At 60.6% G+C, this 25,914-nt stretch overlaps 2 protein-coding genes across 2 annotated transcripts; both read right to left on the bottom strand.

Annotated features, from left to right (window-relative positions):
• Positions 1-2,401: 2,401 nt before the first annotated feature.
• Positions 2,402-25,466, bottom strand: LOC103536141. The gene is made up of 13 exons (XM_030446481.1): positions 25,372-25,466; positions 24,849-25,241; positions 23,869-23,995; positions 20,390-20,503; positions 19,647-19,763; positions 16,853-17,753; positions 10,791-11,511; positions 9,973-10,675; positions 9,507-9,889; positions 8,064-8,190; positions 7,067-7,323; positions 6,098-6,221; positions 2,402-3,743 (listed from the first exon to the last, which is right to left on the bottom strand). The coding sequence occupies exons 1-13, from the start codon at positions 25,393-25,395 to the stop codon at positions 2,650-2,652; spliced, it is 5,085 nt and encodes a 1,694-aa protein (XP_030302341.1). The 5' UTR covers positions 25,396-25,466; the 3' UTR covers positions 2,402-2,649.
• On the bottom strand, positions 6,209-10,793 carry LOC103536142 (protein ZNF783). The gene is made up of 5 exons (XM_030444926.1): positions 10,695-10,793; positions 9,507-9,889; positions 8,064-8,190; positions 7,210-7,323; positions 6,209-6,357 (listed from the first exon to the last, which is right to left on the bottom strand). The coding sequence occupies exons 1-5, from the start codon at positions 10,717-10,719 to the stop codon at positions 6,314-6,316; spliced, it is 693 nt and encodes a 230-aa protein (XP_030300786.1). The 5' UTR covers positions 10,720-10,793; the 3' UTR covers positions 6,209-6,313.
• Positions 25,467-25,914: the final 448 nt, after the last annotated feature.

Below are 25,914 nucleotides of genomic sequence, written 5' to 3'. Positions count from 1 at the left end.
TCCACCAGATCACACGTGTGTGACACCCCACCAGGTCAAACGTGTGTGACACCCCACTAGATCCAATGTGTGTGATACCCCAACAGACCCACCACGTGTGACACCCCACCAGCCAAGCAGCCACCTTGGGGCAGGGTGTCTCCAGTTCCCATCCCTGCACCCCATGCCCACCAGCAGCTCTCCCATTGCTCTCCCCCAGCCCCAAAGCACCCAGTGGGCACTGCTGGTGGGCACCCCCCCACCTCACACCCAGACATGGACAGTGGTGGCTCCTCCTTGTCCCCTCTGCTCGGGTGCAGCTGTGTCCATCTCCCCCAACACCGTGTGCCAGGGAGGGTTTGGTGAGCCCGGCAGGGACAGACCTGTGGGGACACGAGCTCAGGGCACGTGCCACCCTCTGATTTGTGCCCCACAGCACCAACACCTCTGTGGGGTTTTGGTGCCACTGCCACCTCAAGAGGCCACTGTGGCTGCGTGTGTCCCTGGCATGGACACCGTGGCTTGTAGACTGTTGACACTGAGGCCACCAAAGGTCACCTGGATGTTGTTAGAACCTGGCACTGTCCCCGCACTGACGCTGTTGTGTGCGTGTGAGGCCACCAAGAGCGGCCAAGCCGGCCACGCCAAGGTGACAGCTGCTGGTCCCCCAGGGTCCCCAGGGCTCCCTTTGCTAGTACAGCTCCTGCTTTGCCAAAAAAAGCTGAATCCAGGCATTTCCTGGAAGAAAAAAGGACACTGCCAGGACAGTGGCACCACCGGTGTGATTGAAACTATTTCTCCCTGTGGTGGTGACCTGCCAGGGGCTCCTGGTTGCTTTGTGGAGCTGCACGGCCCTGGAGATCCTCCTAGAGTGGAAGAGGCAGTAAATGACAAATTTAGGAAGGGTTCACAGAACCCCAGACTGCCAGGGGCTGGAAGGGACCTCTGGAGAGCATCCAGCCCAACCCTCCTGCCCGGGCAGGGTGACCCAGAGCAGGTGGCACAGGATGGTGTCCAGGCAGGTTGGGAAAGTCCCCAGAGATGGAGAGTCCAGCACCTCTCTGGGCAGCCTGGGCCAGGGCTCTGACCCCCTCCAAGTCGAGAAGTTCCTCCTCATGTTCAGATGGAACTTCCCAGGGTGAAATTTGTTCCTCTTGTCCTGTCACTGGGCACCACTGAGGACAGCCTGGCCCCCTCCTCCTGACACCCACCCTTGGGGAAGCTGCCCGGGGGAGTCCTGCAGCGAGGACTTGGGTTCTGCAGAGGCATTAAGAGGTCCCAACAACTCATCCCATCATCGCTCTGTTTATTGATGCCACGTTTTTCATGTCCCACGTGAGATCTGTGTGTGTGTGTGCCAAGGTGCTGCCACCACCCAGCCCAGCTACAGGAGCTGCCCTGGGGACAGGAGCTCCCAACAGCAGCCAGGAGATGGCCCCGTGTCCCTCCCACCACCACTACAGCCACAGCAGCATGGAAAGGACCCACGGGAGGGCTCCCGTGGGCAGCCCCCAGCTGGCTGGGGCTTTTCTCAGGGCCAGCCCAGGCCCTGGCTCCTCCATTCCTCCACTTGGGGTTGGGATCTCTCCCGGGATGGCACCACTGGGCTGTGCGTGGCCGGTGCTGCGGGTGAGGGTGAGAGCAGCCCACAGCCCATCCCCGGGAGAGCACAGAGCAGTGAAAACACAGCAGGGTCCTGTGTGCACAGGGACATCCCCACCCCACGGCACAACCCCATGCCCACAAACCCGCTCCCACGCCAGCCGGTGGGGTCTGGTGCTGTGGGAGGATGAAGCACCAGACACGAGTGTTGGGAGGAGCCTTGCTGATGGGGTCCTACCAGAAAAAGGTTGTGTTTTGGTTTTTTAAACTGCAACTAATATTTTATTCTATCGCATACTTCATGAGTGCACCACAGCCCCCGAGAAGCCGGGCAGGCACCTACTGTCAGCGCTTCAAATCGAGACACAGGGAGAATTTTCTGGTTGTTTGGATCTGTTTCTTACTCACCTCCCCCTGGCCGGGAGCTCCTTGTTCACCACGTGCTGCTGAGCTGCCCCATCCAGCCCCAAAAAGCTGGGACGAGGCAGTGCCTCTGCAGAGCTCCTGGACAAAAGTGATTGTGGCAGGATCAGCCCACAGAGCATTAAAAAAAAAAGAAAAAAAAAAAAAAAAAAAAAAAAAAAACATCTTGGTGGTCCTAAGTTTGCTTATCAAATAAAAAGTTCCTCCCCGTTTATTAAAAAAACCAAACAGTAGACTTAGAAAGCAGTTAGAGTCCTACTCCGGCAAAACACCCTGTACAGGTTTCTTTTGGTGGTGGTTTGTTTGTTCTTATTGTTGTTTTTCCTGTTCTGATGGTGAGGATTCCCCCTAAACCAGCTCCCGCTGTTAATTTCATAGAGACGGAACCTCTAAACTCTGCCGCGCGTTGCTGGCTTTTAATGAATTAATTTATTTCCAATCAGCCGAGCTGCCTCCACCAGACCAGCGGCGCTACCACACGGCTTCCTTGCTGTCCATGCCCTGAGCCGGGGTGGTGGTGGTGGTGGTGGTGGGGATGGGGAGATGGAGGGAGGGAGAGATGAGCGGAGGGAGAGGAGAAGGAGGAGGAGGAGAAGGGATGAGTGGAGGGAGGGAGAGGAGGGAGAGGAAGCGTCGGGCAGCCCCTCACTCTCCCATGTGCGTCCTCAGGTGGTACTTGAGGGACTGCTTGTAGCGGAAGCACTTGGTGCACTCGGTGCAGGGGTAGGGCCGCTCGCCGGTGTGCGCCCGCTGGTGCTCCAGGAGGTGGTGCTTCTGGGTGAAGTTCTTGCCGCACTCGGTGCAGTGGTAGGGCCTCTCTCCCGTGTGGATCCGCTGGTGCTCCAGGAGGTGGTGCTTGCGGATGAAACCCTTCCCGCAGACGGCGCAGGCGTGCGGGCGCTCGCGGGTGTGGATGCGGTAATGGTTGGTGAGCTTGGACTTCTCGCTGAAGGTCTTCTCGCACTGGCTGCACTGGTAGGGCCGCTCGCCGGTGTGAGTCCGCTGGTGGCGCAGGAGGTGTGAGGGCCGGGTGAAGTTCTTCCCGCACTGGGGGCAGAGGAAAGCCATCTCGCTCTTGCCGGCGTGGATCCTCTGGTGCATGATGAGGCTGATCTGGAGGCGGAAGCTCCGCCGGCACTCCCCGCAGGTGAAGGGCCGCTCGCCCACGTGGGTGATCTGGTGCTTGCTGAGGCTCGACTTGTGGCTGAAGCTGCTCTCGCACTCGGAGCACTTGTAGGGCTTCCCCGGGGGCTGGGGTCTCGGCTGGGGCTTCAGCCCGTGCTCGGGGCGTCGCGGGACCCCCACGCCGCGGCGCGTGTGGCTGCGCTGGTGCAGCAGGAACTGCTGCTTGTTGCGGAAGCTGAGGTCGCAGTCGTGGCACTCGTAGGGCCCTTCCTTGAGGTGGTTGCGCTGGTGGATCATGAAGTTGATCTTCAGCATGAAGCTCTTCCCGCACTCGGGGCAGATGTAGGGTCTCTCCCTCGTCCGGTTCCGCTGCTGACCCGTGCTTGGTTTCATCTCCCCGGAGTCCCTCTCGCAGGCAGAAGGTTTCCGGACGCGGGCGGCCGCCAAGCTCCTGGGCTGAGCTTTGGAGCTGCACTGTGCCTCGCAGCCCAGCCCGGCCTCGTGGCTGGAGAAGGACGACGGCTCCGTCCGGCCCGAGAACATGGCGCAGGGCTCCAGAGTGTCGGGGTCTTCCTCCTCCTCCTCCTCCTCTGTCTTGATCACGATCCCGTCCTCTGCAGGGGGGGAAAGCGGGCACAGCGTTAGGGCCACCGGGTGGGACGGGGTGGTCTGGGGACTACAGGAACATCTGCATGGGCACAAGCTGAACACCCCTGACAGGGAGGACACACAGACCCGCCCAGACAGGCTCCTTCTGGGGCTCTGGTGAGACCTGACTGACAAAAGGTTTCTGTAATTCCACGATGCTCTGCTGAGCCCCCCCCTGCAGTGCTGTGCCCAGGTCTGGAGTCCCCAACCCCAGAAGGACACAGAGCTCCTGGAAGGTGTCCAGAGCAGAGCCACTCAAATGCTCAGAGGGCTGAGCACCTCCCTGGGAAGCCAGGCTGAGGGATTGGGGTTGTTCAGCCTGGAGAAGAGGAGGCTCCCAGGGGAGCTCAGAGCAACCTTCCAATATCTGAAGGGGCTCCAAGAAAGCTGGAGGAGGGCTTTGGACATGGGGGGTAGGAGAGGAGAAGGGAAATGGGTTAAAACTTGGAGAGAAAGGGGAGATTGAGGTTGGAGATGGGGAAGGAATTCTTGAATTGGAGGGTGCTGGATGAGCTTTAAGGTCCCTTCCAACCCAAACCATTCTGGGATAAAAGTGCCCTTCCTCCTCCTGTCCCCTTCCTCCGGCCTCCCCATGATGGGACACGGGGACAGACCCAGTGCCAGCAGGGTGGGATGGATGGTGGCAGGTCAGGCTCCCTGCTTTGCGTCACAGCCTCGGGAGGTGACCTGGTGGTTTTTGTTTGGTGACCAGCCCCGAGGGACACAGACGGGCAGCACGCCCCGAGGGAAGGGCCCGCGGCGGGGCCCTCGCACGTCAGCCCGGGCTGGACTTTGAGCCAGGCCCAGATACCTTTCTAGGAAGGGCAGCCAGGGCTTTCCCTAGAAGGGGCAGATGATGGGAGTGGGATGGATCAGAACCACGGCCCTCTCCCCCTCCATCAGCGGGGAGATCCCACACACGTCGGCCGAGGCGCTGGCTCTGGGACAAGGATGAGTTCCACTGGTGGCCTGGCTGGTTTCCTTCAGGAATCCATGAGGAATCACAGAGTCACTGAGGCTGGAAAAGACCTCTGAGATCATCAAGCCCAACCTATGACCTAACACCATGACATCAGCCAGACCTTGGCACTCAGTGCCATGTCCAGTCTCTCCTCAAACGCCTCCAGGGACGGTGACCCCACCACTTCCCTAGGCAGCCCATCCCAATCCCTGATCACTCTCTCCGTGAGGAAGTGCTTCCTGATATCCAACCCAAACCTCCCCAAACCTCCCCAGGATCCACAAGTCAGAGCTGAGGACCTGCAGAGCTCAACTCTAGCTCTCCTGGCTTGTGTTATCCCATCATGAAGCCATCAGAGGGCAGGGAACCCACCACTACAACAGCCCACGTCCCTGTTTTCCCCTCTCACCCTCAAAGCACATCTGTAGACTTGGCCTGTACCTTCCACCCAACAGGCAGACTGCACACCAAGCACCTGGTGGCATCTTCTCACCACTTTAAAAGGCACACCATGGATCACCAGCCACTCTTCTCCCTGAGCTACCTCCATGACATGCAGGACCCCACGTATTCCTCCAGCAGGCTTTGGTGTATAATACATCTGAGCAGCTTACATCACTCCTCCACATGACCAGCACCAGGGAAGGACTAAACACAGAATCCCAAATTGGTTTGGGTTGGAAGGGACCTTAAATCCCCCCCAGGGTTCCCCCTGCCATGGTCAGGGACCCCTCCCCCAGCCCAGGGGGCTCCAAGCCCCATCCAACCTTCAACACTGCCAGGGATGGGGCAGCCACAGCTTCCTTGGGCAACCTGGGCACCCAGGGGCTCAGCACCCTCAAATTCAAGAATTCACTTTCACAGTCAAGAATTTCATATTCTGAAGTCTGATCTGAATCTCCCCTCCTCCAGTTTTAAAGCCATTCCCTCTCATCTGGTCACTATGTGCACTCGTGACAAGCCCCCTCCCCACCTTTCTTGTAAGGCCCCTTCAGGTACTGGAAGAGGCTCTGAGGTGTCCCCCAGATGTCTGTCCTTGGCTGAGATCCTGCCCTCTGCTCTGCTGGGGTTTTGGCAGCACGTCCCTCACTCCCCAGGTGTAACCAGGGCTGTCTCCCCCAGGGAGGACTGAGCTCTGGAGCAGGTCAGGTGCCCTCAGAGCCCCCACACTCTGATGTCCGTGCTGGCCTCCTCCTCCCAGCCTGGGGTCTGGCCCACGCTGCTCTTGAGGTGGTTGTCACCAGAAACTTTCCTCCTGGTGCTGTTCTTGGGGGTTGTTACCCCTTCCCTTCCACCCAACACACCACAGCCCCTCCAGTTCCTCAGCTGCCCCGTGGAGCCTCCTGCTGAGTGTCTGACCTGTGCAGCTCCCGTGGTGAACGATGACTCTCTGGATCTCGTTGAAATCAGCCACATATTCAGAGGAGTCCACCCAGGCTGGTGCCCGGGAGGTCCCCTGGGAGGGGAGACGGAGCCGTAGGGGCTCTCACAGGCTGCTTCCTCATCCGGGCTCTGGAAGCTTGCCCTCCGACTGCCCCGACATCCCGTTGCAGCTCGGGGTTTTCGGGGCTGTCTTCAGGAAGGAGCTCCTCTGTTTTGAATCACAACCCTTATCCCAGCTGCAGGAAAGAAAGATTCCCACTTGCCATCATTCCTGGGAGATGGGATGAAGAAACCACCAGCAATGACCCCCACCAGTTCCCCACAGACATTTCTGCTCCCCCATCCCCACCAGGCTCCTGCCTCTCCCCTGGGACCCTCCACAGGCACAGGGGATTTGTTCCTCCTGGCCCGGGGGCTCAGTGCCTGCAGCTCAACACCCCTCCACCTCCCCACGGGGCTGCCCAGCTGGGCCAGCAGCTCCCTGTAGGCAGCAGATGATTCTCCCCTTCCCGTTTAATTTCAACATCCTTGTAAGCAAAGGCACGGGCAGGGGGTTGGAGTGACCCCACATCTGCAGCCAGGAGCTGACACCTGCAGTGGAAGTGACACCAGGTCTGCTAGGACACCTCCCTGTGTCCTTACCAGCCCCCAAGACCTGGGATCTCTGGTGCCCTGTGCCCAGCCCTGCCCTTGGGGAAGCCCCTCAGCACCCCGAGTCCCTGTGGACAGGAGGGAGCAGGATTCCCTGCCCCAGGGGGACATTCCAAGGACACACCATCCACCCAACCAAAGAGGGTGGAGAGGATTTTTTTGGCAGATGGGTATTCCCAGTGGGACCCAATTCCTTCCTTGCCAGGAACACCAGCTCCCTGAGGACCTGGTCTGGTTGCAGATGTTTCCCTTGCTGACAGCTCCTACTGCCCTGGTTTCTGTGCTGAGCTGTACCTGGACATCAGACCTCTCACCAGCCAAACCTGCAAAGCTCCTGATAACCTCCTTGGGCCCAGCTCTCAACTCCATCTGCTTCAGCCTTGGGGTGAGCAGCTCCTCCAAACGCAGGCCCCAGCTCCCCTGAGCTGCCCTCTCACCTGCAGTGGCATCAGTGATGATCTCACTCTCCTCCAAGTCCTGCTCGTTCCTGACCCGTGGTTCCTCTCCTTGCTCCATCTGGGACATCACACCAGGCTTGGAAATTGCATAGTCTGTGGAGAGACAGAGGGATGGAGGGAAGGATTACTGCCCAGGGAATCCCCAGAGAGGACACACGAAGACACCACAAGGGGTCTGCAGGCAGAAGTCCAGTGCTGCAGGCAGGCTGGGCTGCCTGGATGGGCAGGAGGGATTCATGGAAGCAGGAGCTGAGGTGGCACACACAGAGGAACTACCCTGGGGAAGAAACCCAACCTGAGTGTTCTTCTGGCAGGGTTTAGAACTTCTCAGCCAAATTCCTGGGTCTCCTGAAGCCAAAAACATTTCACTTCTGGCCCCAGCAGAGCCAAGATTTCTCCTGCAGCTCCAGTAGGAAATGCCCCAAAGAGATGCCACAGCTGAGACCACATCCAGCAATTTCCCACTCTGCAAGTTTCCTCTAAAGGGTGCGTGGGCTGGTACAGACCCAAAGGACAAAGGGAAGCCCTTCCAGTGGCCCTGGGGAAGATGCTGGTTTCCCAGTGAGTAACTCTACCTGGAAGGGGCCTCAGGATGTCTCCACCTGCCCATGGGTGACCCCCACCCTGCTGGGACAGCACCTTGCCCCAAGCTGGGAACAGACCCAGGTGATGCCAGAGGGATGCCCTTACCCAGCCTCACACAACAGTTGGAAGCAACAGGACCAGGAACATCCTCCTCTGTTTCCAAGGAGGGCTGGAAAGATGCCCAAGCCTGCAGGCAGCAGGAGAAGCTGCCTCTTCCCAGGGTGAAGCCCCCTCCCCCCTGTATTTACCCAGGGAGATCAGCGACTCGTAGTTCCCCTTCATCACGTTCTTGTAGAGCTCCTTCTGCCACTCCTCCAGCTTCTCCCATTCCTTGTCGTTGAAATAAACGGACACATCATCAAAGGTCACTGGCACCTGCAACCACAAGCAGCACCGGGCTCAGCTGGGCTCCTGCTACCTCTGGCCACCAACACCTCCAGCACCAGATCACTCCTCCAGACACAGCTGACCCTCAGCTACCTCACAGCCATCAACAAGTTGGGTTTTATATTGAAAATACAACTCCTGGGCACATATTTCTGTGAGATGATTTAAGGGTCTTGGCTAAGGGGACAGATCCTGGTGCTCAACCCAGACCATGATTTCCACAACCATGTCGTAGAATGAGAGGTTGGGAAGGGACCCCAAGGCCCATCTGCTCCAACCCTTCTCATATTCTTGTTGATCTGAGATGTCTCAGCACCCATGGAGCTGAGACTTCCAACTTTCCCAAGTGGGGGAATCCACCCCTTCCCCTGGGAGACCATTCCAAGGTCTGACTGTCCTCAGGGGGACAAATTTTCCTCTGGTGTCCACTGGGAATGTCCCCAGCAGGGATGACCCCACAGAGGTGCTTGGGTTTACACCCACAGGAGGAGCATCCAGGAGATAAAACCCGGGCACCAGAGCTGGACATACACACCTAGGTCCAGTTACCCCAGAACTTGAGGGGAAAACCCAAGCCAGGTCCTGGTGTGCTCCTGGTTCTCCTCAGTTACTGTGTGCACATTGGCAGGGAGCAGACTACAGCTTTCAGGTCTGTTTGCTGAGTAATAATTTCGAAGGAGAGATTCAGGCTATGCCAGGTTCGGAAGGAGCTCTTCAGAGGGCAGCACAGCACCCAGGTTCTGCTCCCCAGCAAGGTCTGAACCCCCGTTTTCCCAGACCCTCTCAGCTCTCTCTGGTGATGTTGGCTTTGCCTTCTCCCACACTGCAAACTTTCTCCCAGTGAGCAGGTGGTGAAATGCAACAAACATTGTTGGTGGGCTCCTTCTGATGCTTGGCTGAGCCCGTCTGCCTTCCCTGGAATCCCAGGGATGGATCCTCTTGGATCTCCAGTTCAGGAGATGCCCCCCACCATCACAGTGCCAAGGTGGTAAGAGAATCAGTAGTTTTAAAAAAAGATCCCCCAAAGCCACAGGGTTTCTTGCCAACGGTGGTCAAAAATAAAGAGTAAATTGCTCCTGGGCTGAGGTGAAGCAGAACTGAAACCTCCGGCCTGAGCTCGGGGGGAACCTTCCCCTCAGGCCCAGACCCCACCAGGGAGACACGGGGAGGGGGCAGCTCTGCTCCCCCCAGGTCTGGCTGCTGAGTGCTCGACCTGCACTGGAGCCATCCCCACGGCACCAAAACCCTCTGGGTGCAGCTGTGGGCTCCTGCACCCCACAGGACACCCCACAGGACACCGTTACCTTGGGGACTTCCCCCTTCCTGCCCGGCGGCAGCCTCAGGATCCAGAAGTTCCTGTTCTTCAGCAGGTTCTCCATGTTCTCCAGACGCCTCTGGAGCAGCCCGTACTCCTGGATCAGGGTGCCCAGCGCCGCACACTTGCTCTCCAGCTGGTTCCCCAGCTCCGCCGCCGTCTTCTCGCAATCGATCAGCTTCTTCTCCGCCATCCCCGTCCGACCTTCCAGGTCGAGGAGGCGGGTGGAATGGGAATCCACCTTCCTCTCCACCGCCTGCACGGCCGCCACCACCGTCAGGGACAGCTCTGCCGTCTGCGTCTCCCGCTCCGAGGTGCGCTCGGGGGCCGGAGGGGCGAGGGGCAGCGCGGCTGCAGCACCGGCTCCGGCGCCTGCGGGGAGAAGGAGTGCGGGGGGGGAGTCACGGCGGGTAGGGGCGGGGTGGAAACGGGACACCCCCAGGGCCACGGGGAACCCCCGGGAGGTGGGCGCAGCATCAGAAGCCGGCGCTCCCCCGAGGATGTCCCCACGTCCCCTCGGGGCGCTGACCCCGCTGCGCTGCTGATGGCGGCGGCCCCGCGCGGGTCCCCCGGGACGGGCAGGACCCCCCCCGGGAGGTGACAAGGGACGGCCGAGCCCCGTTGCCATGGGCACGGCGAGGGGACCCCCGGGGGGGGCTGGCGGGCGCTGTCAGGGCACGGCCGCCCCGTCGCCATGGGGACCGGGCGGTGACACGGGGAGGCGGGGGGGGGGGGGGAGAGCGGCCTGTCACCGGGGGGCGGCGGTTCTGTCACGGGAGCGGCGGGGGGCCGCTCCTCGCCCCGCAGGGCCCGGCCGCCGGGGCTGGGGATGTGGGGGTTGGGGGGAGGCAGCGCGACGGGCAGGCCCGGCCCCGACGGCAGCTCGGGCGCCGCCGGCCGCGGAGGCCCTGCCCGGCCCGGCCCGGCCCGGCCCCGCCGCCCCCCGGGGCTGCCCGCGCCGCCGCCGGCCCTGCCCGTCCTGCCCCGTTCCCCCCGGGGGGGCGGCCGCGGCCCGGCGCGCTGACAGCCCCCGCCGGCCTCCCGCCTCGCCGGCCTCCCGCGCCCTCCCGCCGCGGCCCCGACGGCGCGGCCCCGCCCCGACGTGCGGCCCGCGGGAACCGGGCCGGGCCGCGACCCGCGGCGGGCGGGGAAACGGGGCTGCGGCGGGCGCCCTTACCTGAGGCGGGAGCCCCCTCGGCCATGGCCCTTTGTTCCCTGCCCGGGGCCCCGGGGGCCGCGGCCGGGAGGATCCAGCGCCCGTTCGCTCCTTCACCTCCGCCCGTCGCCGGGCATCGGGCTGGGCCCGGGGTGGCGCGGCGCGGCCGGGGGGGGACGGGGGGGTTGGCGGGACGGCGGGGCGGGGCCGACCCGACCGGGGGAGGAGGTAGGCGGGGGGACGGGAGGCTGTGGGGGGGCAGCGGCGGCCAGAGCCCGATCGCGGCTGCGGGTCCGGCACCGCCGCTCCGCGCTGGGCGCTCCGGCACCGCCGCTGCCCCGCCGAGCCGGCAGGGGGCGGGCGGGGCCGCCGACACCGCGCGAGCCGCGCCGGGGGCCGCGTCGGGCGGGGCGGAGCGGGGCGCCCGCAGGCACAGCAGCGCCCCCTACCGCGCCGACGGCAACACCGACCCCTCCGTCGGGGCCGCCCCCCCACCCCCCGGCACCGGCACCGGCACCGGCACCGGGGAGAACGGAGCGGGGCGGCCATGGGCAGGCGGGGAGGGAGACGAGGAGGCTGCCCCGGGATCGGGCCCGTCGGGCCCTGGCGCGGGGAGGGGCGGCGAAGGGGAGCGGGGAACTGGGGAAGGAATGGGGGCGACTGGGAGGCACTGGGAGTAACTGGGGACACACTGGGAGTAACAGGGGAAGGGCTGGGAGTAACTGGGGAGACACTGGGAGTAATTGGGGAGACACTGGAAGTAACTGGGCAGACACTGGGAGTAACTGGGATGACACTGGGAGTAACTGGGGAGACACTGGGAGTAATTGGGGAGACACTGGAAGTAATGGGGGAGACACTAGGAGTGACTGGGGAAGGGCTAGGAGTAACTGGGAAGACACTGGAAGGAACTGGGGAGACACTGGGAGGAACTGGGGAGACACTGGGAGTAACTGGGGAAGGGCTGGGGGGAACCGGGGAGAACCGGGGAGACACTGGGAGTAATTGGGAAGACACTGAGTAACTGGGGAGACACAGGGGGTAACTGGGGAGACACTGGGAGTAACTGGGATGACACTGAGTAAGTGGGGAAGGGCTGGGAGTAACTGGGATGACACTGGAAGTAACTGGGAAGACACAAAGTAATTGGGAGTAGCTGGGCAGACACTAGAGGTAACTGGGATGACACTGGGAGTAACTGGGGAAGGGCTGGGGGAACCGGGGAGAACTGGGGAGACACTGGTGGTAACTGTGGAGGAGCTGGGGGCAACTGGGGAAGGACTGGGAGGAACTGGGAGGGACTGGGGGTGAATGGGAAGGAGCTTGGGGTAACTGGAGAGGGCCTGGGGGTAACTGGTGCAACGCCAGGGGAATCAAAGCTGACTGGGGGGAACTGGGAGGAACTGGGACTGTTCTAGGGGTAACTGGGCTGGTGGGGGGGGGGCGGCTGAGCTGTGAGTGGGGAGAAACTGGGACGGGCTGGGAGGGAAGGGGGGACGGGCTGGGGTCCCTGGGGAGGGGAGGGGCGGGGGGGTCACCTGTGGGGGTGTCACCTGTGGGGGTGTCACCTCTGGGGGGGTCACCTCTGGGGGTGTCCCCCGGCCCGGTCCGGTCCGGCCCGCACCGTCGGGCACTGAGGGGGGGCAGGGGGGGGAGGGGCGGTGTCCTCGCGCCGCCATGGCCGGGGGGCGGGGCTGGCACGAGCACCTCCTGCACCCCCCCCAACCCCCCCCCCCCGCCTCCGGCCCCGCGCCCCGCGGGCCTCTGAAATGGCGGCGTTGCCATGGAGACCGAGAGACAGCACCCCCCAACCCCCACCCGGGGCTGAACCCCCCCTGTCCGCATCCCATCCCATCCCTATCCCATCCCCATCCCATCTCATCCTTATCCCATCCCCATCCCTATCCCCTCCCTATCCCTATCCCTAAACCATCCCCATCCCACCCCATCCCATCCCCATCCCATCCCTATCCCATCCCATCCCTATTCCCATTCCCATCCCATCCCTATCCCTATCCCTATCCCTATCCCTATCCCTATCTCTACCCCCATCCCATCCCTATCCCATCTCATCCCTATCCCATCCCATCCCTATTCCCATTCCCATCCCATCCCTATCCCATCCTTATCCCTACCCCCATCCCATCCCTATCCCATCCCTATCCCATCCCCATCCCATCCCTATTGCCATCACATCTCATCCCTATCCCTATCCCTATCCCTATCCCTATCCCTATCCCTATCCCTATCCCTATCCCTATCCCTATCCCTATCATCCCATCCCCATCCCATCCCTGTCCTCCCATCCCATCCCATCCCATCCCATCCCATCCCTATTCCCATCCCTATTCCCATCCCTATCCCTATCCCTATCCCATCCCATCCCTGTCCTCCCATCCCATCCCGTTCCATCCCATCATCCCACCCCATTGCTCCCTGTCCCATCCCATCTTGTCCTTGTTTTCCTGGGACACAATCCCAGGAACCTGCAGGTTTCAGAGGCTGCAGATCCCAACCCTGAGAACCACGGAGTTGGGATGTGCGGGTTTGTTATCCCAGGCTCTGGAATGTGGGAGCCTGCAGTGCCCAGGGCTCCTTTGGATCCGTGCAGGTGAATCCCAGAGCAGCTCCCCTGGGGTGCCCCATCCCACTGCTCCAGCCCCAGCACCCTCCCTGCAGGTCAGGATGTTTGTAGGACGGGTTTTCCTCCCCCCTGCAAACTCCCCCAGTGGATCCCATTGCTGTGAGGTCCCTGAGGCCTCCCCCCACTCGTGACCCTCAGGTCCCACCTGGGGCCATCAGGCTGGGGGCAGGGGCTCAGGGACACTCTGGGGGCAGTGTCACCACGGGTGTCACCTCAGCACCGGGGACACTCAGTGCTTGTCATTCCCTGGGTTCACTGCCACCCCCAGGGCTCTGTTCCTTTGCCCCCATCTTCCTGGGTCAGGTTGGGTGATGGAACAATTCTCCAACCCATGACATCTCAACCCCCCTGCCATGCTCTGCCATGCCATCCTGTCCCATCCCATCCCACCCCATCCCATCCCATCCCACCCCATCCCATCCCATCCCATCCCATCCCATCCCATCCCATCCCATCCCATCCCATCCCATCCCATCCCATCCCATCCATTTTGTTCCATTGCACCCCACAGAATCCCAGACTGGTTTGGGTTGGAAGGGACTTTAAATCCCCCCCAGTGCCCCCCCTGCATGGTCAGGGACCCCTCCCCCAGCCCAGGGGGCTCCAAGCCCCATCCAACCTTCAACACTGCCAGGGATGGGGCAGCCACAGCTTCCTTGGGCAACCTGGGCAACCAGGGGCTCAGCACCCTCAAATCCAAGAATTCCTTCCCCATCTCCAACCTCAATCTCCCCTTTCTCTCCAAGTTTTAACCCATTTCCCTTCTCCTCTCCCTACCCCCCTGTGTCCAAAGCCCTCCCCCAGCTTTCCTGAAGGTCCCACCCATCCCATCCCATCCCATCCCATCCCATCCATCCCATCCCACCCAGTACCTTTCTATCCCATCCCCATCCCACACTATCCCCCCCATCCCATCTTTCCTGTCCCCTCCCACCCTGGAGCCCCAGCACAGCCCTGCCAGGGCCCCTTGCCTGGTGGCTGCCACCTGCCACACCAGTCCTGACCTCGGGGACCCCCGGCACGGGGTGACAATGGGGGGGAAGTTGGTGACAGCCAAGAGGGAAGGGCAGGACACCCTTTGGTTGTGGGAAACGGGGTGAGGGAGATGGGCTGAGAGCACAACCCCTCAGCACTGCGGTGCTGGAACTGGGGGCAGGGGCTGAACGTGTCCCCACCTGGTCCCAAACCACAACAACCCCTTGGGTCGTGTCACAGCTCTGGTGCCCGCTCCCTGGGGAGGGCAGGAGGGGACAGGAGGGGACTGTCCCCCTCACCCCAGGCTCTGTCACCAGGGGCAGGTGGCAGAGGGGACACCTGGGGTCCAGGGCAGAGAGCCAAGGTGGTGCCAGACAGGACAAACCCTCTCCAAGCACCGCAGGAGAGAGGGGACCCCCCAGACTCATGTCCCCAGGGCCAGGCAGGGGGAGATGACAGGACAGGAGCCCGACCAGGCCCGGTGTGGCGGGACGTGCCACCAGGGAACAGCAGCACCCTCTGGGGGCACCGTGGGACACCCAGGGGTGAGGAAGACACCGTGGAGCTGCCCTGAGGGGCCAGGCCTGGCAGAGGAGTTTATTGGCAGCCCCGGTACAAGGTTTGGGAACGTGCGAGCGAGGAAGCGGCGACGCGAGTGCGGCCCGGCGGGCGGTGCCGGTGAAAAGCGAGCCCAGTCCTGCCTGCCAAGGTCCCTCCGGCTCCACCAGCACCGGCCCGGGGGAGATGAAGCCAAGGTCGGTGTCTGGAGCCTCTGGCAGGGCACCCGGGGCTCTTCCTGCCCATCACGGTGGGTGCCAGAGGGTGAGACCCCCGTGTCCCAGCTCTGCAGCCACACGGAACCGGAGCCTCTCCTGGCACAGCAATGTCCCGGCTCCACCGGTGACTCCTCGGCTGCTGCTGCAGTTTGTGCAGGGCACGGGCCAGGTCCCCAAGGGCAACGTTATCCCGGCAGAAAACCCAAATCTCCTTCCAGCCGTAGTGAGGGCAGAGAAAAAGCTTAAAACCCACAAGCACTGGGAGCTGCGCTGAGCGAGCGCCGGATCCGGCTCCCCGGGTGCTGAGCGTGGGCAGTAGCAGAGCTGAGCAGAGGCTCGGGGGGGTTCAGCATTTTTACAAATTACCTGGAAATGCTAATAAATAAGAGCTGGGAGAGTGTGCTGCAGGCGTGACCGCAGGAAAGGGGGGGCAAGCAAGGAGGGAAAAAGAGAGGCCAGCAAGGGGCCCGGGGCTACGATCACTCACCCGACACGGGCTGCGGAATGGAAACACTGTATTGACAGACTTTACAAAAAAAGAAAAAATAGAATAGTAAAAAAGAAAAAAAAACCCAACAACAACCAAAAAAAAAAAAGTTATTACAAAACACGAGCTCACGAAGAACCAGCAGCTGACGATACACAGCGGAAAGAGACACCACTTACAGCCACCTCAGAACAACACCAAGAAGCTCCGAGAAGTCAACCGATATTTACACAGACAGCTGAAAAACTCTGGCCAGTTATTCCATACACTGAAGTGCTTTAGATCAACTCTGAAATATAGTGTCACGCATTTTCTTGTAGTATTATAATACTTAATATTAATATTAATAATAACAATATACTACTTCTAGATCAACTAAAAAACAAACAGCTCTTTACAGGGGGTTAGGAGAAGTTGCTTTCACTCATCTGACTTACCTGAGTGTAAGACCAAACCCAGTTAAAAAACATTAATAATAAAATCTCCTTCATTGCCAGGAGCTGGCGTGAGGGACCAGCAGCTCCGTTCCCTCGGGATGGAGGGAAACCAACCACGGCCTGACCAGTGCTGACAAAATCCTTCCCAAACACCAGAGTCTCGTCCTGTGCGCGTTACCCGACGCTGCCCATCCCGACTCCTCCTGCTCCATCTCCTCAGCCCCTGCTCGGCCTTTCCTCCTGCACCTCCTCCTCCTCCTCACCCTGCTCTTCAGAAATCCCATGCCTCTAACCATCTCTCTCACTCTTCCCTTCATCCCAGCCCTTGTGAGCACGGGAGGGGTGACAAGGCAACGGGAGCGGGCATGGGAATGGAACCGTCTTCCTCCCCTCCCTTTCCTCCCGGTGAAACGAGTCAGGGAGGGGTTGGGGGGAAAAAAACCAGAAGTGAAAGCTCCTCACTTCTGAATATGCACAAAGATAAAGGTGGGGGAAACACCTGCTAAATACGGACCCGGGGGATGGCTCGGGGTTATTCTCCCTACAGGCAAAATCCAAACCCGCGGAGGGGACAACGAGGACGAAGCCTGCGCCGCTGCGGGAGTCACCCCGTGGGGTGGCAGAGGTGCCAAGGGCCCCCCGGTCAGAGTCTGGTTTTGTTTTTTTGTTTGTTGTTTGTTTTTTAAAGAGGAAATTCCTTGTATGCTTCAACAAAGCAGGCTTTGTAGCACGACCGTGTGGATTAGCTGTGAGAGGAGTTTCAGCTCCCATCACCGCACCTCCTCCTCCTCCTTCCCCGGAACCGTTATCATCTCACCGGGAGCCCGTCTGCCCCCGGCCTCCCCCCGTGGCACTGCTACTGCTTAGTTTCTTTTTTCACACAAAAATGGGGGGTTTGGGTGGCCGACTCCAGGCTGTGCTGCGAATCCTCCCCGGGCCGCGGGTTGCGGGAGTGGATTTTCTGGTGGCAATTGAGAGACTCCTTGTATCGGAAGTGCTTCCCGCAGACGGGGCACTGGTAGGGGGTCTCCCCGGTGTGGACCCTCCAGTGCTTCAGCAGGTGGTCCCTGCGGATGAAGCTCTTGCCACACTCGGTGCACTGGTAGGGCCTCTCCCCGGTGTGGATGCGCTGGTGGCGGATGGCTTTGGAGAGGTCTCGGAAGTCCTTGCCGCAGTAGGTGCAGGTCAGCGGCCCCTCGCCCTTCCCCGTGTGGAGCTTCTGGTGCAGGATGAGGCTGACCTCCAGGCTGAAGCTCTCCTTGCACTGGGAGCAGGTGTAGGGCCTCTCCACCATGTTGTTGACCTGGCGGACGAAGCCGTACTTGAAGCCCGAGCTCTTCTCCCCGTCGGGGCGCTTGGGTTTGGAGCGGGAGGAGCCTTGGCCTTTCCCGGGGGGCCCTTTGGCTTTGGGCCTGAAGCTCTCCCCGGGCTCCAGGGAGGTGCAGGCTTCCTCGCTGGCGTGTTCCTTCTGGTGGGTGGCAAAGAGCTGCTTGTCCAGGAAGCTCTGCCCACACTCGCAGCAGATGTAGGGCCCCTCCATGGCAGCCACCTCCTCGGGAGGGTCCTTCTTCACCTCCCTCCCGCGGCGCGCGGAACGCCGCAGCCCGTTGCCCGTCCTCTGCGGGGGGGTCGGCCCGCTCTGGCTCTTGCTGTTGGGTTTCATCTCTTCCTCCGGGCTGGAGAAAACTTCTTCCCACTTCCCTGTCAAGGAGCCGGAAAGCTCGAGGCTTTCGGAGCCTTCCTCGTCACACTGCTGTTCATCTGCAGGGCAGAGACAGCGGGGTCACTGCTCCTGCCCCACACCCTGGGCTCTGGGGCTGAGCTGCTCCCTGCTCCTCACCTCCAGGACAGGCCCTGACACTACAGGGCTGAGAGCCCCACCTGGGACCTACCTGAGCTGCACAGCAATGCAAACGGAGACAAACTGGTTTGAACTGGAATCACCAAGGCACAGAACTGTTTGGTTTGGAAAAGACCTCAAGGATCACCCAGTCCAACCCTTCCCCATCCCTGCCAGGTCCCCCCCAGCCCACGTCCCTCATCCCCACATCCCCAGGCTCTGAAACCCCTCCAGGGATGATGGGGACTCCAGCCCTGCCCTGGGCAGCCTGGGCCAGGCCCTGACAACCCTTTCCAGGCAGAAATTCTTTCCATTCCCAGGACCATCCCTGCCCTGCTCCTGCTGCCCACCCAGTGCTGGTCCCAGCCAGGATGCTGGTGGCCACCTTGGCCACCTGGGCACACACTGAGCTCATGTTCAGCTGGGTGTCACCCAACCCCCCAGGGCCTTTTCCCCCGGGGCACTTTGCAGCTGCTCTGCCCCAAGGCTGGAGCAGTGCCTGGGGTTGGGGTGACCCCAGGGCAGGACCCAGCCCTGGGCCTGGGGGAACCTCAGAGCTCACCCCATGGATCCATCTTGTCCAGAACCTCACCCCATGGATCCATCCTGTCCAGAACCTCAACCCCATGGATCCACCCTGTCCAGAACCTCCCCACATGGATCCATCCTGTCCAGAACCTCCCCACATGGATCCATCCTCTCCAGATCCCTCTGGAGAACCTCACCCCATGGATCTATGCTGTCCAGAACCTCACCCCATGGATCCATCCTGTCCAGAACCTCCCCACATGGATCCATCCTCTCCAGACCCCTCTGCAGACCCTTCCCACCCTCAGGCAGATCAACATTCCTGCCCCACTTGCTGTCTCCTGCAAACAGCCTGAGGGGCACTCGAGTCCCTCACCCAGAGCACTGATGAAGACTTCTCAGCAAAGCTCAGTGAGGAGATCTCTACAGACAACTAAACACAAACTGCTTCCTCAGCAGGAGGTGAAGCAGAACAGGTCCTTGAGAACATGTGGCTGAGGGTAAAGGCCAAAAAATGGAGGGAAGTGGAATAAAAGCTTTTCTCTTTCAGGGTCTGAGACCAGAGGATGTCTCGTGGGTACAGTGGTGACTCAGAACAAGCACCAAGGACCCTGAAAAGAGCCCAGAGGGCCCGGGGCTGTGGAGAGGAGGGCTGGAAACCCAGAGGTTTCTGCAGAGTGTGAGAGGATAAAGCTGTGCTGAGCATTTGGGTGCTCAAAGCCAACTTGCTCAGGACTCCCTGTCACCTGCTGGTCACTTTGCCAGGCATCTAACAGGTTACAGACCCCTGTGTTGGTGTGGGGCTGGAACTCTGGAAAAGCAGCAGCCCCAGCCAGCTGAGCTGCTCCTGAGGGAAGCCAAAGGCACATCCTAGCAAAGGATTCTTCCCAAAGCACCTCACGTGTCCCCAGGTGACTTGCAGGGTGGTGACAAGGACCCACCTTCTGCCTCACGTTTGGAGAAAGCTGTGAAGAAAATCCCTGTGTGTATTAGTGGGCAGAAATGGAATCTGAAGAGTTTGCTGCTGACCAAAACCCTCCTGAGCTACACATGCTCCTGCTCCTCTGCTTCAAGGCTGTCCAGAGCCACAGCTCCCCAAGGAGGTGACACTGCAGAGGTGACCTGCACCCCCCACAGCTGCTTTCACAGCTCCTGGGTTTGCTCCTAGCTCCCAGCCTGACCCTTGGAGCCACCCTGATCAGCCCTGGGATCACCAGGGACTGCTGAAAGTCCAAGCCCCCCTCCACCTCTGTTCCAGCCCAGCAGCCTGGGGGCTTCTGACTCACATGTACCAGGGACCTCCATGCTCTCCTCCTCCTCCTCCTCAGAGCCCTCGTGGCTTTCAGCCAGGGTCTCATCATATTTACCCCAGGAGCTGTCATCAGGACCAGGGAAGAAAAACTCTGTGCACAGGAGAGAGAACAACAGGAGTTTAGGCTCATGCCTCCCTCAAGAGAGGATTTTCATAGAATCACAGAATGGGTTGGGTTGGAAGGGACCTCAAATCCCCCCCCAGTGCCCCCCCTGCCATGGTCAGGGACCCCTCCCCCAGCCCAGGGGGCTCCAAGCCCCATCCAACCTTCAACACTGCCAGGGATGGGGCAGCCACAGCTTCCTTGGGCAACCTGGGCACCCAGGGGCTCAGCACCCTCAAACTCAAGAATTCCTTCCCCATCTCCAACCTCAATCTCCCCTTTCTCTCCAAGTTTTAACCCATTTCCCTTCTCCTCTCCCTACCCCCCCGTGTCCAAAGCCCTCCCCCAGCTTTCTTGGAGCCCCTTCAGATATTGGGAGGTTGCTCTGAGCTCCCCTGGGAGCCTCCTCTTCTCCAGGCTGAACAACCCCAATCCCTCAGCCTGGCTTCCCAGGGAGGTGCTCAGCCCTCTGAGCATTTGAGTGGCTCTGCTCTGGACACCTTCCAGGAGCTCATTCTGGGAGATGGTGGAAGGTGAGGAGGGCAGAAAAACCTTCCCTGAACCCCCAGAGCCACCAAAACTCCTTGCCAAGCCCCAGGACCCTTGTGTCTCACCACTGCTGGGGTCTGTAGGGGTTTCTCCTCCTTCTGAGTCCTCGGGATCCTCGGCACTGGGATCTTCTCCCTGCTCAATCCGTGCCAGGAGGTCAGGCTTGGAGATGGCAGCATCTGCAGGTGAAGGAGGAAAGGAAAGAAGAGGGGAACGTTTCCTTTGCCCTGGGGGGTGTGAGACTCTCTCAGACCTTTGCCCACCGACCTTCCTTTCACTGCTGGAGAGGGGGGGGACATGGGGGGAGTGTCGGGAAGGGCGTGAGGAGCTGCTCCCCCCAGGCCTGCACTGCTCACCTGTGGCTGGGCCCTGGGGACATGAGCATCCTGCAGGAGGAGCACCCAGAGCTCAGGTGAGGAGCCCCTCTCCCAGCCTGCAGCACGAGGAGGAGAACGAGCAAATGCATCTGTGCTTACCTCCAGGCTTCCTGTCTTCTCCTCTCTGCTAAGGTCCGCGGAGCCATTACAAAGGGGGGGGCTTCAGCTCGAGGGGGGAACAGCACCAGGGCTGTCAGGCAGCAGCAGCAGGGGCAGAAGTGCCCTCCCCAGGCGGTTCCCTCCAGCCCGGGATCGCCAGGGATCCATCCCACTCGTCCCGAGTCGGAGGCTGCTCGCAGATTTTGGTGGGGGAGAGGGGGAGGGGGGGCACAAATCACAACCTCTCCTAGGGCGGAGAGCGGAGAGAGAAAGATTCATTCCCAAGCAAGAGTGAGGAGAGCTCGGGGGGCTCTTTGTGCCTGGGGGCGAGGGCCGAAGCCCATGGCTCAGAGGAAGCCTTCAGATGAAGCACAGATACATTTTTCTAAGCTCCAGGCTCAGGCCCACAGATCCCCCCCTGGCAGAGGGAGGGAGGGAGGGAAGGAGGGGTCCGGGTGGGATTCATCATTTATCCTTCACCTTTCTGCCCCCTGCCTCACACAGGAGCACTGGGGAAGAGCTTTTTGGCCCAAAAAGAAAGGAAAAAGGTTTTAAAAAAAAGCAAGGAAAAAGTATTACAAAAAACCCCCAAGGATCAAAGTGAGGAGGGGCTGATGGGGGGTGGGGTGTGAGCCTGCAGAGCAGCAGCCTCAGCACAGGGGGACGTGTCTGTGTGTCTGTCTGTCTGTGTGTGTGTCTGTGTCTGTCTGTCTGTGTGTCTGTCTGTGTCTGTGTGTGTGTCTGTGTCTGTCTGTGTGTCTGTATGTCTGTCTGTCTGTGTGTCTGTCTGTGTGTCTGTGTGTCTGTCTGTGTGTCTGTGTGTCTGTCTGTGTGTCTGTGTGTGTGTCTGTGTGTGTGTCTGTGTGTGTGTGTCTGTCTGTCTGTGTGTCTGTGTGTACGTCTGTACGTGTGTCTGTCTGTGTGCATGTGTGTCTGTCTGTCAGCCTGTCAGTCTGTCTGTCTTTGTGCCTGTGTCTGTCTGTGTCTGTCAGTCAGTCTGTCTGTCAGTCTGTCTGTGTGCCTGTGTGCCCGTCTTTGTGTGTGTCTGTGTGTGTGTGTGTCTGTCAGTCTGTGTCTGTCAGACTGTGTGTCAGTCTGTCTGTGTGTCAGTCAGTCAGTCTGTCAGTCAGTCAATGGATCAGTCTGTCTGTCAGTCAGTCTCAGGCTGTCAGTCAGTCTGTCTGTCAGTCAGTCTGTCTGTGTGTCAGTCAGTCAGTCTCAGTCTGTCAGTCAGTGTGTCTGTCAGTGTGTCAGTCTGTCAGTGAGTCAGTCAGTCAGTCTGTCAGTCAGTCAATGGATCAGTCTGTCAGTCAGTCAGTCTGTCAGTCAGTCTGTCAGTCAGTCAGTGTGTCAGTCAGTCAGTCAGTCAGTCAGTCTGTCAGTCAGTCTGTCAGTCAGTCAGTCTATCAGTCTGTCAGTCAGTCTGTCAGTCAGTCAGTCTGTCAGTCAGTCTGTCAGTCAGTCAGTCTGTCAGTCAGTCAGTGTGTCAGTCAGTCAGTCAGTCAGTCAGTCTGTCAGTCAGTCTGTCAGTCAGTCAGTCTATCAGTCTGTCAGTCAGTCTGTCAGTCAGTCAGTCTGTCAGTCAGTCTGTCAGTCAGTCAGTCTGTCAGTCAGTCAGTCTGTCAGTCAGTCAGTCAGTCTGTCAGTCTGTCAGTCAGTCTGTCAGTCTGTCAGTCAGTCTGTCAGTCAATGGATCAGTCTGTCAGTCAGTCAGTCAGTCAGTCTGTCTGTCAGTCAGTCAGTCTGTCAGTCAGTCAGTCAGTCTGTCAGTCTGTCAGTCAGTCTATCAGTCAGTCTATCAGTCAATGGATCAGTCAGTCAGTCAGTCTGTCAGTCAGTCAGTCTGTCTGTCAGTCAGTCTGTCAGTCAGTCTGTCAGTCAGTCTGTCAGTGTGTCAGTCAGTCAGTCAGTCAGTCTGTCAGTCAGTCAGTCTGTCAGTCAGTCAGTCAGTCTGTCAGTCAGTCAGTCAGTCTGTCAGTCAGTCAGTCTGTCAGTCAGTCAGTCAGTCAGTCTGTCTCAGTCAGTCAGTCAGTCTGTCTGTCAGTCAGTCTGTCAGTCAGTCAGTCAGTCAGTGTGTCAGTCAGTCAGTCAGTCTGTCTGTCAGTCAGTCAGTCAGTCTGTCAGTCAGTCAGTCTGTCAGTCAGTCTGTCTCAGTCAGTCAGTCAGTCTGTCTGTCAGTCAGTCTGTCAGTCAGTCAGTCAGTCTGTCAGTCAGTCAGTCAGTGTGTCAGTCAGTCAGTCAGTCAGTCAGTCTGTCAGTCAGTCTGTCAGTCAGTCAGTCAGTCAGTCAGTCTGTCAGTCAGTCAGTCAGTCAGTCTGTCAGTCAGTCAGTGTGTCAGTCAGTCAGTCAGTCAGTCAGTGTGTCAGTCAGTCAGTCTGTCAGTCAGTCAGTCAGTGTGTCAGTCAGTCAGTGTGTCAGTCAGTCAGTCTATCAGTCAGTCTGTCAGTCTCTCTGCACCCCCTCACTGCTCTCTGCCTGTGCTCACATCTCTGATCACCTCAGGTGCCTGTGAAGGCCCCGTGTGCCCCAGAGGGACCCCAGAGGGACCCCAGAGAGACCCCCAGGCAGCAGCCGTTGCCTGAGCTGCTCCCTGGGAAGGAGTCTCTGAGCTCAGCTGCAGTGTGGGGAGGAGGAGGGACAATGCCCCGGGATGAGCCAGGGGTGGGACAGGGCAGCAGGAACCTCTGTGCCCCTGGGGAGAGGCTCTGCAGGGCCTGGGGGCTGTCAGGAAGCAGGGGGCAGGGCTCTGCTGCAGCTCACTGCCCCACGGCTGCCCCAGGGGACCTGGGGGTGACTCAAAAAGAAACCCCAACCCCTCTGCTCTTCCCCACCTGCAGGGGTTGCAGGGGTTTCAGGCTCCTCTGGTTTCCCCTCCTCCTCAGCTCCTGCAGGCAGTGTCAGTCAGGGATGGTGCCCCTGGGCTGTGCAGAGCAGGGCAGGAGCTGATGGCAGGGCTGTCACACCCCCCAGGGCACCACCCCACCCTCCCCACAGGCCCAGGGGTGCATCCCGGGGGAACAGATCCTGCTGGAAGCAGCAGGGGAGGCCCCAGCCCAGTTTGTCTTTACCCATGGAGATGACAGCCTCGTAGTTGCCCTTCATGATGTGTCTGTACAGCTCCTTCTGCCACTCGTTCAAACTCTTCCACTCCTCCTCCTCGAAGTTGCAGGAGGTGTCACTGAAGGCCATGGGGACCTGGAATGGGCACCAGAGAATCCCAGAGTCTCAGCTGGGAAGGGACCCCAAGGCCCATCTGCTCCAACCCTTCTCATATTCTTGTTGATCTGAGATGTCTCAGCACCCATGGAGCTGAGACTTCCAACTTTCCCAAGTGGGGGAATCCACCCCTTCCCCTGGGAGACCATTCCAAGGTCTGACTGTCCTCAGGGGGACCAATTTTCCTCTGGTGTCCACTGGGAATGTCCCCAGGAGCACCTTGTGCCCATTGCCCCTTGTCCTGTCTGTTCAGAAGCAGCAGCAGATGCTCCACACCCCCCACTGAACAGAGCTTTCCCTCCTCACCACCCTGCACCCCAACTCCCCCCAGGCTGCAGCTGAGGTCTCACACACAGCACCCACACAGATTCTTTTACAACTTCATTTTTGAGCTGGTTCTGCTGCAACCAGAGTCACAGAATAACCCCAGGATGGGTGAGGCTGTGAGGGAGCTGAGGGCTCATCCCCTCCAAGCTCCTGCCATGGCCAGGGACACCTCTCCTCCAGCCCAGGTTGCTCCAAGCCTCATCCAACCTGGCCTTGAACACCTCCAGGGAGGGGGCAGCCACAGCTTCTCTGGGCAATCTGTTCCAGAGTCTCAGCACCCTCCTGCTGAAGAACTTCTTCCTCAGACCAGACTAAAATGGCCTCTGAAGAGGAACTTGGGACGTCACCAAAGCCACCAGGCTGAGCCACGTGGTTCTGCCATGTTCCAGACCCCTGGATCCCCCCCAGATAACCAGGGGCTGTTGTGGACACCCGGGGCCCCAGGCTGGTGGATCCCCCCTGGCTCAGCCCCAGAGCTCTGTGAACACCCCCAGGACCCCCTCACCTTGGGGATTTCCCCCTTCGCCCCGGGGGGCAGCCTCAGGATCCAGAAGTTCCTGTTCTTCAGCAGGTTCTCCATGTTCTCCAGCCTCTTCTGCAGCTGCCCGTACTCCTGGATCAGGGTGCCCAGCGCTGTCCATTTGCTCTCCAGCTGGTTCCCGAACTCCACCGCCGTCTTCTCACACCCGATCAGTTTGCTTTCTGCCATCCTCATCCTCCCCTCCAGGTTCATCAGCTGAGCAGCCTGGGCATCCACCTTCCTGTCCACGGCCTGGATCTCGGTCACCAGTGTCAGGGAGATCTCTGCAGCCGGGAGCTCCTCGGCGGGGCCCTGCTCGGGGGCGGGCAGGGGCTGCTCCAGGGACAGCTCCTGGGACTCCATCTCCCACTCCAGCTCCTGCGGGGGGACACGCGTTGCCAGCGCCGAGGGAGCAGCGGCGGCCCGGGACGAGGGGACCGGGACCGGGGGAGGGGAGCGGGCCGGGGGGCGGCGGGGGAAGGAGGAGGAGGGCGGGGGCAACGCTTACCTGAGCGGGGGCCCAGTCGGCCATGGCCCTGCGGGGCGCAGGGGGGGCGGCGGAGCGGGAGGGAACGGAGGGGACCGGAAGGGAACGGAAAGGACCGGAAGGGACCGGAAGGGAGCGGAGCAGCGGCGGGAGCAGCGGGGGGGGCGGCCCGGCGGCTCCTCAGCAGCGGCGGGACAGAGCGGCCATGGCGAGAGCGCGGGGCAGGCTGGGAGCGGCAGCGGGGGGGGACGGGGCGGCAGCGACCCCTGGCGGGCGGGAGGACTGCGGCACTCACCGGGAGGACGCGCGCACCGCGCATGCGGAACCACCGCCTTCCTCCCCGAAGCCGAGGCGCTGATTGGGTTGGCGGGCAGCCAATCAGCGCGGCGCCCGCTGCGGGCTGTTCCAATGGCTGGGGAGGAGGGGCGGGGCTTCAGGCGCGGCCCCGCGCCGGTACGCGCGCGCCCTCCGGTGGCAGCGGGGGGGGGGGGGAGCGCACGGACACGGACACGGACACGGCACGGACACGGACACGGACACGGACACGGACACGGCACGGACACG

The sequence above is a fragment of the Calypte anna genome, chromosome 2 (assembly GCF_003957555.1).
Source record: "Calypte anna isolate BGI_N300 chromosome 2, bCalAnn1_v1.p, whole genome shotgun sequence".
NCBI lineage: Eukaryota > Metazoa > Chordata > Aves > Apodiformes > Trochilidae > Calypte > Calypte anna.
This window is presented reverse-complemented; position numbering and strand designations above follow the sequence as displayed.